This window comes from Lynx canadensis, chromosome C1 (assembly GCF_007474595.2).
Source record: "Lynx canadensis isolate LIC74 chromosome C1, mLynCan4.pri.v2, whole genome shotgun sequence".
NCBI lineage: Eukaryota > Metazoa > Chordata > Mammalia > Carnivora > Felidae > Lynx > Lynx canadensis.
The window spans coordinates 193,489,692-193,506,716 of NC_044310.1; the positions used below are offsets into that span (position 1 = coordinate 193,489,692).

The window sequence follows — 17,025 nt, forward strand, 5'->3', positions numbered from 1 at the left end:
CCCCTGCTTCAACTTACCCCTGGCACTGGAGGATAAATTTTCAAAGAGGATGTAATCATAACTTTTATACAAATATAAATGAACACACTTCAAAGATTTTATTGAAGTCATTAATGAAGGAACTGGTAAGACATTACACATGCTTAAAAGGGAATCATGAAGGCTGAAATGAATTTACAAATGGATGCAAATTAGTAAAACTTGTTAATATCCACAGGGCTAAAATTAGTGACGTTCCACTGGGCACAATTTACATTTCTGTGGACAGGAATTATTTGCACTACTACGGTAGGCCAATTTCTAAGATACATACTTCACCTTCCCCACCCCCTCCCCTGCTCCACCAAGATTACTTTCCCCCTGGTGTACATGCCTCTATAATCATCCTCCATACCCCTTCTTGAGCAAGACCTGTGATAGGACAGTTTCTCCCTTGCTTAGGTTACATTACAAGGCAAAAGTGATGGGGTAGTGACTCCTGTGAGTGAGCCTGGAGAGAGATCCTCCTGCTGGCTTTGAAGAAGTAATCCCACATGTTGTGAAGGCATATGGCTAGGACCTGAGGACAGTCTGAGGGCAGCCTGTAGGAACTGAATGATCCCTGGCCAATAGCCAGCTCCCAGTCCTACAACTTCAAGGAGCTGAGATCTGCTAGCAGTATGCATGAACTTGGAGAAGAGCCCTGAGGTCCAGATGAAAACACAATCCTGGTGGCTGACACCTTGATTTTGGCCTTGTGACACCCTGAGCAGAAGATCTATGTACATCATGCCTGGACGTGAGGCATATAGAAACTGAGAGTGAATAAATGGATATTGTTTATGTCACTAAACTTGTGATAATATGTTACATAGCAATAGAAAATAAATTCAATTATCATGTTTGCTACAAATTAACTTTTACCTCTACAGAGTTGTAAAAGAGCCTAGTCATAGAAAAAGAGAAAAAACAGATGGCTGAGCTAGCAGGATTCCCACTAAATTGCAGTCTTTGACAACTGTTTCTTGCTCTGCTTTGAACCAAACTGTCCCTAAAATTTTATATTTGTGCTCATTTCACAATGTGTTGCACTTCTTTCTTCCCCCTTCCCTTCCCTTCCCTTCCCTTCCCTTCCCTTCCCTTCCCCTCCCTTCGCCTCCCTTCTCCTCTCCTCTCCTTTCTTTCCTCTCTCCTCTCCTCTCCTCTTCTCTTTCTTTCTTTCTTTCTTTCTTTCTTTCTTTCTTTCTTTCTTCTTTTTCTTTCCTGTTTTAACCTAGTTTATGGCTCCTAGTCACACACAATAAGAACAATCAAAGTTAGCTTGAGTTTGAGAATATCTCCAGGGGGATTTATCCATTCATCTTAAAAATATTTTTTTAACTTAATGTTTATTTATTTTGAGAGAGAGAGAGAGTGAGCAGGAGAGGGGCAGAGGGAGAGAGAGACATAGAATCTGAAGCAGGCTCCAGGCTTTGAGCTGTCAGCACAGAGCCCCACGCAGGGCTCAAACTCACGAGCTGTGAGATCATGACCTGAGCTGAAGTTGGACACTCAATGGATTCAGCCACCCAGGTGCCCCTATTCAATCATCTTAAAAGAGGAAATGCAATTTCCTTTTCAGGGTCATGTTAAACAAGACTTGTAAAGTTCTGCAAATGTAGTTAGTGCTGTCCCCCTTTATCTGATTAGACTGAATTCCGATGTCATGAAGTTACTCACAGTGTCTTGCTCATTTATGCAGTGGTGGAAAAGGATAGTCACTTGTCAGGGTTCAGGAGGACAGGCATATCCCAAGGAGCCTCTGAAAGTTGAAAGGTTTAGTTAGGTCAGAGAAATCCATGGTCTTACCATGGATGCTGCCTTGAATGAAACAGACTTAAGGTAGAATTTTCAAACTAAGTAGACTGTAGATGAGTCAAAGTATGAAGTGTGGGGCTAGAACAGCACAGGGGAAAGCCCATAGGCCACTGGGGAAACTGTGAGCCTGAGGCAGAGCAGACGGCTCTGAGACAAGAGGAGCAGACGGTCTAGGCACTACTGAGAAATACAAGAGGCAGAGGAGAATGAGATGGGACACATATGCAACTCTAAATGTCTAAGTTAGGCTTTTGAATATGATTTTGTGGGACACCCAGGTCCTGCGGGAACTGATAAGATGGTTATGATAGGAAAGTGGATGTGTCTGGAAGATGATCCCTATGAAAGCCTTAGACTATTATAGCTCTTATAAACTTCTGGGCTCTGTAACTCATTTTAGAGGAAAGAAAACCGAATCCCAGTCACTTAGGAAGTTAGTGGCAAATCTGGAATCTGAATCCAGTTCTGTTTAGTTTTAGTCCATTGTGATCTCTGCTTATCCACACTGTTTATTTCTAAGAAGGAAACTAGGTAAGTATATACATAAGTAAACAAATAAAGAAAGAAGGAAGGAAGGAAGGAAAGAAAGAAGGAAGGGAGGGAGGGAGAAAGAAAAATAGCTGGAGGAAAGACCAGTAAGAAAGGGAGAAGGTTACAATTGTTTGAGATTACTGGGGCATAAATGATTTCCAAATAAGGGAATATTTGAGGAATAAGAAAGAAGCCAGGGACGCCTGGGTAGCTCAGTCAGTTAAGCATCTGACTTTGGCTCAGGTCATGATCTCGCAGTCCGTGAGTTCGAGCCCCGCGTCAGGCTCTGTGCTGACAGCTCAGAGCCTGGAGCCTGTTTCAGATTCTGTGTCTCCCTCTCTCTCCGACCCTCCCCCGTTCATGCTGTCTCTCCCTGTCTCAAAAATAAATAAACGTTAAAAAAAAATTAAAAAAAAAGAAAGAAGAAGCCAGATTTGGCAGATTCTTGGATAAAAAGTACAAAAGAACCCCCTCCCCCCCAAAACCCCAAAGCCAAACACCAGAAAATGATGTGCTGGGGTGTACTAGTTATCTACTGTGCAAATGAATTACCACAAACATAAGTGGCTTAAAACAAAAAAAAAAACTTGCTATTTTAACGTTTCTGTAGGTCAGAAATCTGAGCATGGTTTACATGGACCTCCTCCCTCAGGATCTCTTATAAGGGTCAACTGAGATGTCAATCAGAGCTACAGGCTTATCTTAAGGTTGGACTGGGGAAGAATCCACTTCCAAGTTTATGAGATTATTGACAGAATTCAGTTTTTTCTTGGCTGTTGGCTGATGCCACCCCACCTTGCCACATGGGCCACTCAGTAGACTAGCTCACAACATGGTTGCTTGCTTCATTGGACCAAACAAGGGAGAGGCTTTGCTATTAAGATGAAAGTTACAATCTTATGAAATGTAATCACAGAAGTGACATCCCATCATTTTGCCTGTAGTCTGTCAATTAGAAACAAGTCCTAGGTTTCTGTCTATACTCAAAGGAAGGGGATTAACAAGAATGTAAATATTAGGTGGGGAATCACTGGGGGCCATTTTAGAGTCAACCAACATACTGGAAACCTGGGGTTCCTCCAGATACACAAGAAAATATATATGAAAAAAGTAGTTAAGGGAAATAAAGTCAAATTGCTTAGCTTGCAAAATAAAGGCACAAAACCTAGAACTGTAGATAATTTGTAGAATATTTACAGACAGCAAAAAACATTGGCCATATGCAGCTTATAAGAAAATATGAAATGATTAATGGAGATCCAACTGATGAAGAAACTAGGGAGTAGTTAATTTTATTTTAATTAAAAAAATTTTAGCGTTTATTTATATTTAAGAGAGAGAGAGACTGAGCACAAGCAGGAGAGGGGTGGAGGGGTGGAGAGGGAGATAGAATCTGAGGCAGGGAGTGAGCTCTTGAGCTGAGCTGTGAGGTCATGACCTAAACGGAAATTAAGAGTTGGACACTTAAGTGATTGAGCTACCCACATGCCCTGGGAGTAGTTAATTTTAAAATTAACAAAACAAATCAAAATGTGGTCTGTGGAAAGTAAAGATAATTAACATGAATGGAAGTAATACTTGTTTAAGTCTCAAACATAGAAGTTAAAGTAAATTTAGGGCAGCAACAAAGGGCATTTCATAGCTTTATGAAAACAATATCTGTTAATCCAGGAGAGTGGAAATGAGATTAGAGAGAATTAAGGGATAATAATCATGGGAAGTGAGAATAAACAATTTGATTTAGTATAAAAAATTCAGCTTTTAAAAAAAGTACTATTTCCCTTATGCCTTTCTCAGGCCCTCTCGAGCTTGAATTAATCGTTCCGTTTTTTCTATTTAGTGTAAATGTGACAGGAAGAGGAGGGAGGGGGGAAAAATATCTAGCAGAAGCCACGGGATCTAAAGAGACGGGGAAAAAGTCAGCCTCTCCTAAGCTTGGTTTTTTTTGCAAGCCATCTCCACGGACCGGCACTCTAAGTTGGTTAATAAAAAGGCTTCTTTCAGGAAACTCGCCAAATCGACCCTGGTCCTGGTGCTGGTCTTTGGAGTGCACTACATCGTGTTCCTGTGCCTGCCCCACTCCTTCGCCGGGCTGGGCTGGGAGGTCCGGATGCACTGTGAGCTCTTCTTCAATTCCTTTCAGGTAGACAGCTCCGGCTCTTGCATTGGGGTCCCCCCCCCCCCCCCCCGCAACTTTTTTCTCTGCTCCTCTCTCCGACTTTCATGCACCTGTCTCCCAGGGGGCCACGGAAGGGCGTTATTCTCTGGAGCCTATGCTTTTAACCTCTGCCCACAGCAGGAGCTGCTTCTCACCAAGTCTGGGCAGTGAGACAAGAAAGCGTATTGCTGTAAAATATGGAACACGTACAGAGCAGGGGCTTCTGCGTGTGTGTATGGAAAATAAACGAAAGTCAAAGAAAAAGAAGGCAGGGAGGAGGCAAAAAAGGGAAAGGGAGACAAAAAAGGAGAAGTAGCTGCTACCCGTTTTATCTCATTTGAAAATACGATTACCGTCATCGCTTACATGGCTTACTGCGGACACCTCCCTCCTCCGGGGCACTCGCTCGCTGCCACCTCCGGTCGCCTTAAATCTAGTCTCCGTATACAGTCTGGAGGATCTTAAAAATAAATTTGATCGTGTCACTCATCTACCCGAAGTACCCAGAGTTTTCCCATTGCACTCAGAATAACATCCACATGCCATTTGCTGGTGTGCACAGCCCTATGCGGCAGGGATCCTGCCCGACTGTGACCTCGCGTCACACTGTGCTCCCTGTCACCCACTGAGTTTGAGTCACGCTCCTGCTCCCACACTCTCTGTTCCTCAAACTCATTCCTATCTCAGGGGCTCATACTTGCCGTTGCCTTTGTCTGGAGGGCTCTCCCCCAGCATCCCCAATACTCACAAGGCCTGGCTTCTTCTTGTCGCTCAAAGCAGCTTAAATGCTATCTCTTCGAAGCGCTCTTCATTGAGTTACCCATTCAATATACCTTCTCCATTCCTCTCTTTCACATTTTGTCTGCATAGCCCTTATTATCTTACAATTTTCCAGCGTGGCTAGGTGTTTACGTTTTATCCATCTGTATTTCCTTCTAGAATGTAAGCTCTAAGGGAAGAGGGACCCCGGCTGTCTTGATTAAATTGTTCACCCCTGGCATGCTGAGCAGTTTGCACTGTAGAGGCTCAATAAATACTTTTGAATGAGTGACACAGAAGTTTCTTTGTCTTTTTGCCATATGATAGCCTATGTCTGTAGTTTCCAGCATTCACAATGTATAAATACCTCGTACTCACCAGGTGCTATTCTGTGATCCTTGAGTGACAACATACATGAAGCTAATAAAATGGGAATCAATTCTTTATGGATCTGACAGTGTTTTATTCAGTTACTTGTTTGGTTCAGCTGACGCCAAGGAAGGATCTCAGACAAATATAACATAAACTTGAAGATTTGGAAACATCAGGAGAGAGTAGTTCATATAATATTCTGAAGGAATCATACCACCACCCAGTTTTTCAATTTATATATTTTGACACAAGACACGTCAGTGCTGTGATCTTCATGAATTGTCAGCATGCTAACATTCTGTTTTGTTCCCCAGGGTTTCTTTGTGTCTATCATCTACTGCTACTGCAACGGGGAGGTAGGTTTGAAGAGCCCCGGACACCCCACAGGTGTAGGTCTGAGTCAGCTTGTAAATGGCCATCACAGTGTGGCCTGAATCTCTTCAGGATCCCCAGGAGTGACAGGAAAAAATGAGCAGGGAGAAAGGGGATATTTCGATCATAAACTATTTTGAGAAAGCAAGAATGAATGGAAATAAGCTAAAGTCTTCCTCTTCTAGCACTTTTCAACGTTAATTCAGTTGCAAACCCTGATATCAGAAACAAAAACAAAAACCCAAACACCATGCAACTCGTTGGAATGTAAATTGATACTTGGAAGGACAGTGAATTTCATATTCCAGTTAATACATAAACTTACATTCAATTTCGAGTCCTATAAGAAGCTAAAAAATAAGTTTTCTTGGGACAAGTCCATGAGAATATTTTGATATTTTAAAAACCACACGATGGTGACGGGACACTTTTAGTTCATTGAGGGGTTGGCTGGAGAGCATTAGCCATGCTGTTATCAGCTTACCAGGTTTCCACTGCTTTCCATGGAAATTCCAACTAAGCTCTCTTCTGGTAAATGGTAATAGCAGGAGAACTGAAACCTCAACCACAAGATTGGGAGCAAGAGCCCCACCCTATTAAGAAGTCATTTGCAGTGCCTGTTTTTCGTGGTACAGGCTTCTTTCCCATTTTTTCCTCCCTCAGTATGCCTGTGCAAAGTCACAGTATTACATTTCAAGTTGAGTACCTTCCATGCCATTCCTCGGGCACAGCTGGCACTATTTACCACCCCCCTCCTCTTCCACCCAGAATCCTCTGTTCCCTCTCCCACAACTCAGATGTTTCTATGGGCTGCATTTCAGCTTATATTAAAATACTGATCTTGGACAAGACCCTTTACCTCTCTCGGAGCCAGTAATAACATGTAGAGGTTTTCTGAGGTTGAGGGAGAATATGTACATCATTCCCTGGCACACAGTGGAAACTCGGCGATTACTATCACTGAAGGGCAAATATCCGTCTAACAAGGCTTCAGGCTCCCTGATGGTTTCTGATGCACAATATTTCCTGTGACAGGTTCAGTCCGAGGTGAAGAAGTTGTGGGGCCGGTGGAATCTCTCCATCGACTGGAAAAGGACGCCCCCATGCGGCGGTCACCGATACGGCTCCGTGCTCACCACCTTGACCCACAGCACCAGCAGCCAGTCGCAGGTGGCTGCCAGCGCTCGCATGGTGCTCATCTCTGGCAAAGCCACCAAGACAGCCGGCCACCAGCCCGACAGCCACGTGACGTTACCCGGCTATGTCTGGAGTAACTCGGAGCAGGACTGCCTGCCACACTTGATCCACGAGGAGACCAAGGAAGGTAACGCCAGGCGAGGAGATGAGATTCCAATGGCGGAGTCTCCCAGGCCGTTGGAATTCAACCCAGACCCTGAAGGAAGCAGAGGAGAAACGGAGGATGTTCTCTGAGTCAACATCTGTGACTTTAAAGAGCTGGTCCCTCAGGTTGTGTGAGAGAAGCTTGGCTGGCATTCCTCTGCTTGCGCCCCAGAACTGAAAATTCAGGGTTCAAAGTGTTATTTCACAAAAATTTTCAGGTTGCATGAATTTGATCCTATAAATCCTAAAGACACAAAAGAAGAAGTGTCAGTGGAGTAGTTTATTCTCTTATGTTGGCATCAAGTTCTCTTCCAAATTGTTGTGCGACAAATTGCTCTGTGATTGTTCATTTTTCTGCTGCTCTTGGGTAGAAAATGTTTCACTCCCTTGGCTCTGGTTTTCTCTCATAAATATCACCCTAAGTATGATAGAGATCATTCAGTATGTGTCGTTTCCCTTTTCAGATATGAGCATTCTGTTTTTCTCTTTCTCATTTTAAGGTACTTCTACCGTTGCATTTCTTTGGGGGATGCAGGGGAGCAATTAGGGTCTAAAGATGTACGTTGAAACGTGAGCTAAGAACACACACACACTGGAAAATAAGGGGCTGGGCTTTGATAAGATAATACATTTGTGACATATTTGTTTCTTTCTAGGAACAAGGAGAATTACTCAAAAAAGTATTGCACATATTCCTTCTTTTGAATGTCTCCTTTGTGACCAGCCAAATCTCAGGTCTTCTTCACTCCTCTGTAAAGCTTGACATGTCACACGGTTTTCCCCGTTAGCTTGTGTCTGCAGGCTGATTGTGTTTGTAATCGTTTGTATCGCTGGTGAGGCACACAGCATCCGCCTTTTGTTCTTTGTTCTGTTGCTACATTCCAAATGGCATGTGGGATAAATTAAAAGTTTGTTTTAAAAATACATTTTGGGTGAATTGTAAAAATTTTCCCTCGGCATCTAACTTTGTTTTTGAGAACCAACCCAACGTTCTTTCTTCAAATCGATGGAGACTGGCATGTACCTCCAGCACGTCCCTGAACTTGAAACCTCAGTATATTGCAGCAGTGAAACATTGATTGAGTGTATGTTAGGTACCCAGCATCCCGTTGGTTTTTATTTACAAGCATTAACTTAATTTAATCCTCACTACAAACTTACGGTTAAGTTGTATCACTGTCACCCTTATTACAGATGGCAACGTGACTCACCGAGGTGGAGTAACTTGCCCACAAGTGGCACAGCTAGTCATGACAGAACGTGGCTTCAGATACAGAACTACGGACTTGAACCCCTGTTCATGACCATTATGCTCCACTGTAACCAATATATATGTTGCCCATTAACCAATCAAAACATTCGATTAATTTCTTCTGGGTAGAGCGTGCTTAAGAACCCTTATTATGTCTTAGCCTCTGAACTTCATGAAGTTTCCACTGTAGTGGGGGAGACAAAGGTATGTAGGACATGAAAATATTACAGAGCAATGTGTTTCTAAGTGAAACAACACAGGTCAAGCTGATCTATCTCATTTTGCTGAATGATTTACCCAACATGCCACTAGTGTCATGATGAATAAGGTACGCTGAGGTCCACACACTTTTTTCAAAAATATACTTTCCTGCTATGTTCATTCTTGCCTTCCTCTTCTGTGCCACACAGAGGTAATTTCCTTCTCATCCTGTTTATGGAGGTGCCATTTGCAGGTTTAATTTATTTGAGTCTATGCTTTAATGTCACACGCCATGCTGTCTCCTTGTCAGGAGAGAACCATCATGGGCTGAGAGATTCAGTTCTATAGCTAGGTTTCTGTAAGTCTTTATAATGTCACTTAACTTCATTTGTTCAAGTTTTCTATCTTTACAATGAAGGTGGGGCACCTGGGTGGCTCAGTTGATTAAGTGTTGGACTCTTCATTTCAGCTCAGGTCATGATCTCACAGTTTGTGAGATCGAGCCCTAGGTTGGGCTCTGGGCTGAAAGCACGGAGCCTACTTTGGATTCTCTCTCTTCCTCTCTCTCTGCCCCTCCCCTGCCCATGTGCTCTCTTTCTCTCTCTCAAAAGAAATAAATAAAAAAATAAACTCTTTAAAAAATTAAATGAAGATAATACCTGTCTACCTTACAGAAATGTTCTGATGATAAGAGAAATCATATATTGAAAGCACTTTGTAACATAAAAATATCATACAAATACGTGGTTTGGGTTGTTGTTATATTATACTTTCAAGTTAAAATCTGGCTTTGCCCCATTATAAAAGACCTCCTTGGTCAGTGCGACATAATAAATTTTAGAATACATATATTTTGATAACATGGAAAATATTAAGGGTTCTTACCTTCTAAGCCAACCCCACATTCTAAAGCTACATCACTTGGGGTACCTGGGGGCTCAGTCGGTTAAGCATCCAACTTTGGCTCAGGTCACGATATCACGGTTCATGAGTTCAAGCCCTGCACCTGGCTCTGTGCTGACAGCTCAGAGCCTGGAGCCTTCTTCGGATTCTGTGCCTCCCTCTCTCTCTGCCCTTTCCCTGCTCGTACTCTGTCTCTCTCTCTCTCAAAATTAAACATTAAAAAAATTCTAAAGCTATGTCACTACTTCTTTATAGTAACAAGTGTGAGTATAATTCTTTATGTTAACAAGTGTGAGAGTAACCTAAGTTTTCTGTATTTAAAATTTTTTTATTATTTTATTTTTATTTTTTTAATTTTATTTTTTTTAATTTTTAAAATTTACATCCAAATTAGTTAGCATATAGTGCAACAATGATGTCAGGAGTAGATTCCTTAGTGCCGCTTCCCCATTTAGCCCATCCCCCTCCCACAACCCCTCCAGTAACCCTCAGTTTGTTCTCCATATTTATGAGTCTCTTCTGTTTTGTCCCCCTCCCTGTTTTTATTTTTGTTTCCCTTCCCTTATGTTCATCTGTTTTGTCTCTTAAAGTCCTCATATGAGTGAAGTCATATGATATTTGTCTTTCTCTGACTGACTAATTTCACTTAGCATAATACCCTCTAGTTCCATCCACATAGTTGCAAATGGCAAGATTTCATTCTTTTTGATTGCCAAGTAATACTCCATTGTATATATGTATCATATCTTCTTTATCCATTCATCCATAGATGGACATGTGGGCTCTTTCCATACTTTGGCTATTGTTGATAGTGCTGCTATGAACATGGGGGTGCATGTGTCTCTTTGAAACAGCACACCTGTATCCCGTGGATAAATGCCTAGTGGTGCAATTGCTGGGTTGTAGGGTAGTTCTATTTTTAGTTTTTTTTGAGGAACCTCCATACTGTTTTCCAGAGTGGCTGCATCAGTTTGCATTCCTACCAACAGTGCAAAAGAGATCCTCTTTCTCTGCATCCTCGCCAACATCTGTTGTGCCTGAGTTGTTAATGTTAGCCATTCTGACAGGTGTAAGGTGGTATCTCATTGTGGTTTTGATTTGTATTTCCCTGATGATGTGTGATGCTGAGCATTTTTTCATGTGTCAGTTGGCCATCTGGATATCTTCTTTGGAGAAGTGTCTATTCATGTCTTTTGCCCATTTCTTCACTGGATTATTTGTTTTTTGGGTGCTGAGTTTGATAAGTTCTTTATAGATTTTGGATACTAACCCTTTATCTGATATGTCATTTGCAAATATCTTCTCCCATTCTGCTGGTTGCCTTTTAGTTTTGCTGATTCTCTCCTTCACTGTGCAGAAGCTTTTTATTTTGATGAGGTCCCAGTAGTTCATTTTTGTTTTTGTTTCCCTTGCCTCCGGAGGTGTGTTGAGTAAGAAGTTGCTGCGGCCAAGATCAAAGAGGTCTTTGCCTGCTTTCTCCTCGAGGATTTTGATGGCTTCCTGTCTTACATTGAGGTCTTTCATCCATTTTGAGTTTATTTTTGTGTATGGTGTAAGAAAGTGGTCCAGGTTCATTCTTCTGCATGTCTCTGTCCAGTTTTCCCAGCACCACTTGCTGAAGAGACGGCCTTTATTCCATTAGATATTCTTTCCTGCTTTGTCAAAGATTAGTTGGCCATATGTTTGTGGGTCCATTTCTGGGTTCTCTATTCTGTTCCATTGATCTGAGTGTCTGTTCTTGTGCCAGTACCATACTGTCTTGATGGTTACAGCTTTGTAGTATAGCTTGAAGTCTGGGATTGTGATGCCTCCTGCTTTGGTTTTCTTTTTCAAGATTGCTTTGGCTATTCGGGGTCTTTTCTGGTTCCATACAAATTTTAGGATTATTTGTTCTAGCTCTGTGAAGAATGTTGGTGTTATTTTGATAGGGAGTGCACTGGATATGTAGATTGCTTTGGTAGTATCAACATTGTAATAATATTTGTTCTTCCTATGCAGGAGCGTGGAATCTTTTCCATTTTTTTTTTGTATCTTCTTCAATTTCTTTCATAAGCTTTCTATAGTTTTCAGCATATAGATTTTTCACCTCTTTGGTTAGATTTCTTCCTAGGTATTTTATGGTTTTTTGTGCAACTGTAAATGGGATCAATTCCTTGATTTCTCTTTCTGTCACTTCATTGTTGGTGTATAGGAATGCAACCGATTTCTGTGCATTGATTTTATATCCTGCAACTTTGCTGAATTCATGAATCAATTCTAGCAGTTTTTTGGTGGCATATTTGGGTTTTCCATATAGAGTATCATCTATTCTGCAAAGAGTGAAAGTTTGAACTCCTCCTGGCCAATTTGGATGCCTTTTATTTCTTTGTGTTGTCTGATTGCAGAGGCTAAGACTTCCAATACTATGTTGAATAACAGTGGCGAGAGTGGACATCCCTGTCTTGTACCTGACCTTAGGGGGAAAGCTCTCAGTTTTTGCCCATTGAGGATGATATTAGCACTGGGTCATTCATATATGGCTTGTATGATCTCGAGGTATGCTCCTTCTATCCCTACTTTCTTGAAGGTTTTTATCAAGAAAGGATGCTGTACTTTGTCAAATGCTTTCTCTGCATCTATTGAGAGGATCATAAGGTTCTTGTCCTTTCTCTTATTGATGTGATGAATCACGTTAATTGTTTTGCAGATATTGAACCAGCCCTGCATCCCAGGTATAAATCCCACTTGGTCGTGGTGAATAATTTTTTTAATGTATCGTTGGAGCCAGTTGGCTAATGTCCTGTTGAGGATTTTTGCATTCATGTTCATCAGGGAAATTGGTCTATAGTTCTCTTTTTTAGTGGGGTCTCTGTCTGGTTTTGAAATCAAGGTAATGCAGGCTTCATAGAAAGAGTTTGGAAGTTTTCCTTCCGTTTCTATTTTTTTGGAACAGCTTCAAGAGAATAGGTGTTAACTCTTCCTTAAATGTTTGGTAGAATTCCCCTGGAAAGCCATCTGGCCCTGGACTCTTGTTTTTTGGCAGATTTTTGATTACTAATTTGATTTCTTTACTGGTTATGGGTCTGTTCAAATTTTCTTTTTCTTCCTGTTTCAGTTTTGGTAGGGTATATGTTTCTAGGAATTTGTCCATTTCTTCCAGATTGCCCATTTTATTGGCATATAATTGCTCATAATATTCTCTTCTTATTGTTTTTATTTCTGCTGTGTTGGTTGTGATCTCTCCTCTTTCACTCTTGATTTTATTTATTTGGGTCCTTTCTTTTTTCTTTTCGATCAAACTGGCTAGGGGTTTATCAATTTTGTTAATTCTTTCAAAGAACCAGCTTCTGGTTTCTTTGATCTGTTCTACTGTTTTTTGTTTGTTTGTTTTGTTTTGTTTCGATAGGATTAATTTCTGCTCTAATCTTTATTATTTCCTGTCTTCTGCTGGTTTTGGGTTTTATTTGCTGTTCTTTTTCCAGCTCCTTAAGGCGTAAGTTTAGGTTGTGTATCTGAGATCTTTCTTCCTTCTTTAGGAAGGCCTGGATTGCTATATACTTTCCTCTTATGACCACCTTTGCTGTGTCCCAGAGGTTTTGGATGTGGTGTTATCATCTTCATTGACTTCCATATACTTTTTAATTTCCTCTTTAACTGCTGGTTGGCCCATTAATTCTTTAGTAGGATGTTCTTCAGTCTCCAAGTATTTGTTAACTTTCCAAAGTTTTTCTTGTGGTTCATTTCGAGTTTCATAGCATTGTGGTCTGAAAATATGCACGGTATGATCTCGATCTTTTTGTACCTACTTAGGGCAGATTTGTGTCCCAGTATATGGCCTATTTTGGAGAACGTTCCATGTACACTGGAGAAGAATGTATATTCTGCTGTTTTAGGATGAAATGTTTTGAATATATCTGTTAAGTCCATCTGGTCCAGTGTGTCATTCAAAGCCATTGTTTCCTTGTTGATTTTTTGATTAGATGATTTGTCCATTGCTGTGAGTGGGGTGTTGAAGTCTCCTACCATTATGGTATTACTATTGATGAGTTTCTTTATATTTGTGATTAATTGATTTATATATTTGGGTGCTGCCACATTTGGCGCATAAATGTTTACAATTGTTAGATCTTCTTGGTGGATAGATTCCTTGGTTATGATATAATGCCCTTCTGCATCTCTTGATACAGTCTTTATTTTAAAGTCTAGATTGTCTGATAGAAGTATGGCTATTCCGGCTTTCTTTTGTTGACCATTAGCATGATAGATGGTTCTCCATTAGCTTATTTTTGATCTGAAGGTGTCTTTAGGTCTAAAGTGGGTCTCTTGTAAACAGCATATAGATGGATCTTGTTTTCTTATCTATTCTGTTACCCTGTGTCTTTTGATTGGAGCATTGAGTCCATTGACATTTAGAGTGAATACTGAAAGATATGAATTTATTGCCATTATGATGCTTGTAGAGTTGGAGTTTCTGGTGGTGTTCTCTGGTTGTTTCTAATCTTTGTTGCTATATATATATATATATATATATATATATATATATATATTTTTTTTTTTTTTATCTTTTCTCCCCTCAGAGATTCCCCCTTAAAATTTCTTGCAGGGCTGGTTTAATGGTCACAAACTCCTTTAATTTTTGTTTGTCTGGGAAACTTTTTATCTCTCCTTCTATTTTGAATGACAGCCTTGCTGGATAAAGAATCCTTGGCTGTTGGGGCGCCTGGGTGGCTCAGTCGGTTAGGCAGCCGACTTCGGCTCAGGTCATGATCTCACGGTCCGTGAGTTCGAGCCCTGCATCAGGCTCTGTGCTGACAGCTCAGAGCCTGGAGCCTGTTTCAGATTCTGTGTCTCCCTCTCTCTCTGACCCTCCCCCGTTCCTGCTCTGTCTCTCTCTGTCTCAAAAATAAATAAACGTTAAAAAAAAAAATTAAAAAAAAAAAAAGAATCCTTGGCTGCATATTTTCCTGATTCAGCACATTGAATATATCCTGCCACTCCTTTCTGGCCTGCCAACTTTCTGTGGATAGGTCTGCTGCAAACCTGATCTGTCTTCCTTGTAGGTTAGGGAACTGTTTTTTCCTTGCTGCTTTCATGATTCTCTCCTTGCCTGAGTATTTTGTGAATTTGACTATGATATGCCTTGTTGATGGTCGGTTTTTGTTGAATCTAATGGGGGTCCTCTGTGCTTCCTGGATTTTGATGTCTGTGTGTTTCCCCAGGTTAGGAAAGTTTTCTGCTATGATTTGTTCACATAACCTTTCTACCCCTATCTGTGTCTCTTCCTCTTCTGGGACCCGTATGATTCTGATGTTGTTCCTTGTTAATGAGTCACTGAGTTCTCTAATTCTTAAATCGTGCTCTTTTGCCTTAATCTCCCTCTTTTTTCCTGCTTCATTATTCTCTGTAAGTTTGTCCTCTATATTGCAGATTCTCTGTTCTGCCTCATCCATCCTTGCCGCCGCGGCATCCATCCGTGATTGCAGCTTAGTCATAGCATTTTTCATTTCATTCTGGCTACTTTTTACTTCTTTTATCTCTACAGAAGGGGATTCTAATCTATTTTCGACTCCAGCTAGTATTCTTATTATCGTGATTCTAAATTCTGGTTCAGACATCTTGCTTGTATCTGGGTTGGTTACATCCCAGGCTGTCATTTCTCTGTGCTGTTTCTTTTGGGGTGAATTCCTTCGTTCTGTCATTTTGAAGGGAGAAAAGGAATTAATGAGGTAGAAAAATTAAAATTAAAAAATATTAAAATTTAAAAATTAAACACACACACACACACACACACACAAATTGAATAAATGATGCTAGATCCTAGGTGTGTTTTGGTCTGGGTGTTGAACGTGGTTTGACACACAAAAAAAGGGGGGAAGAAAAAAAACAAAATAAGGAAATCGTTTGAGAATTTGAAAAAAATGAATACACTGAGGTAGACTAAAATGATGGGAGTAAAATAGAATTTGAAAAAATATACACAAAAGTAAAGAATATAGTAGAAAAAAATTAAAGAAAAATATTTTTAATAAAAATTAAAAATAAAAATGAATTATTCTTTTTCTGTATTCAAGAAAAAGAAAAGAAAAAGAGAAAAAAGATTAAAAAAAGAAAAAAGGAAATCGTTTGAAAATTTGAAAAGTGAATACACTGTAGTAGACTAAAATAATGATGGAAGGGAAAGAGAATTTGAAAAAATTTACATAAAAGCAGAAAATATAATAAAAAAATTAAAAAAAATATTTTTAATAGAAATTGAAGGTAAAAACGAAGTTTTTCTCTTTCTGCATTCAAGATAAAGAAAGGAAAAGAAAAAGAGAAAAAAAAGGAAATCGTTTGAAAATTTGAAAAGGTGAATACACTGAAGTAGACTATATAATAAACTGATGGAAGTAAAATAGAATTTGAAAAAAATTACCCAAAAGTAAAAAAATATAGTAATAAAAATTAAAGAAAAATATTTTTAATAGAAATTGAAGGTAAAAATGAAGTTTTTCTCTTTCTGCATTCAAGAAAAAGAAAAGAAACGAAAAAGAGGAAAAAAGAAAAAAAGGAAATGGTTTGAAAATTTGAAAAGGTGAATATACTGAAGTAGACTAAAATAAACTGATGGAAGTAAAATAGAATTTGAAAAAATTTACACAAAAGTAAAAAATATAGTAATAAAAATTAAAGAAAAATATTTTTAATAAAAATTGAAAATGAATTTTTTTCTCTTTCTGTATTCAAGAAAAAGAAGTGTAAAAGAGAAAAAAGAAAATTGAATAGATGGACCTGCTAACAGATTGATGTAGGTCTGAGATTACTTCATTTTTCCCTAGAAGTCAGACTTGTAGCTCTTTATAGTCCATAAACTAAGCAGGCGGGGAGACTTGTGTTCTTGAAGAGCGAAGTTGGCCCAGTTGGGCGGGGCTCAGGGTAAAGGCTCCTCTCTCCACTAGATGGCGCTGCTAGCCTACTGGGGTGGATTGTTGCAGGGCTCATAGGTGCGTGTGCGTATGCGCATGCGCGGGAGGGGTGAAACGGCGCCACCCAGCCACCCACTCTGTTCTCCCCGATCAGCAGTCACGCACCTGTCTTCTGTCTTCAGCTCTCGTCCACTCCCTGCTTTTTCACTCTCCGTGACCAGGCCCCAGACAGTACCTCTCTCCCGAGTTTTATCTCAAATGCGGCTGTTTTCCCTGGCCCCTTACTTCTGAAGGACTGTGGCTTTGACCTGTTCCGCCCCTCTGTGCCAGGGTCTCACTGAGCAATGGCTGAATGAGTAATGGCCGAATGTCGGCTGCACCCAGGAACGCCCACTGGACCCTGCTGTTGCCAGTGC

At 40.3% G+C, this 17,025-nt stretch overlaps 1 protein-coding gene across 1 annotated transcript in view; it reads left to right on the forward strand.

The window, feature by feature from the left end:
• Positions 1-8,260, forward strand: part of PTH2R (parathyroid hormone 2 receptor) — a 51,055-nt gene extending 42,795 nt beyond the window's left edge. Inside the window, exons 9-11 of the mRNA XM_032594495.1 lie at positions 4,372-4,510; positions 5,971-6,012; positions 7,064-8,260. Coding sequence (XP_032450386.1) covers positions 4,372-4,510; positions 5,971-6,012; positions 7,064-7,459 — 577 coding nt within the window. The 3' untranslated portion in view covers positions 7,460-8,260. The remainder of the gene's footprint in view (positions 1-4,371; positions 4,511-5,970; positions 6,013-7,063) is intronic.
• Positions 8,261-17,025: the final 8,765 nt, after the last annotated feature.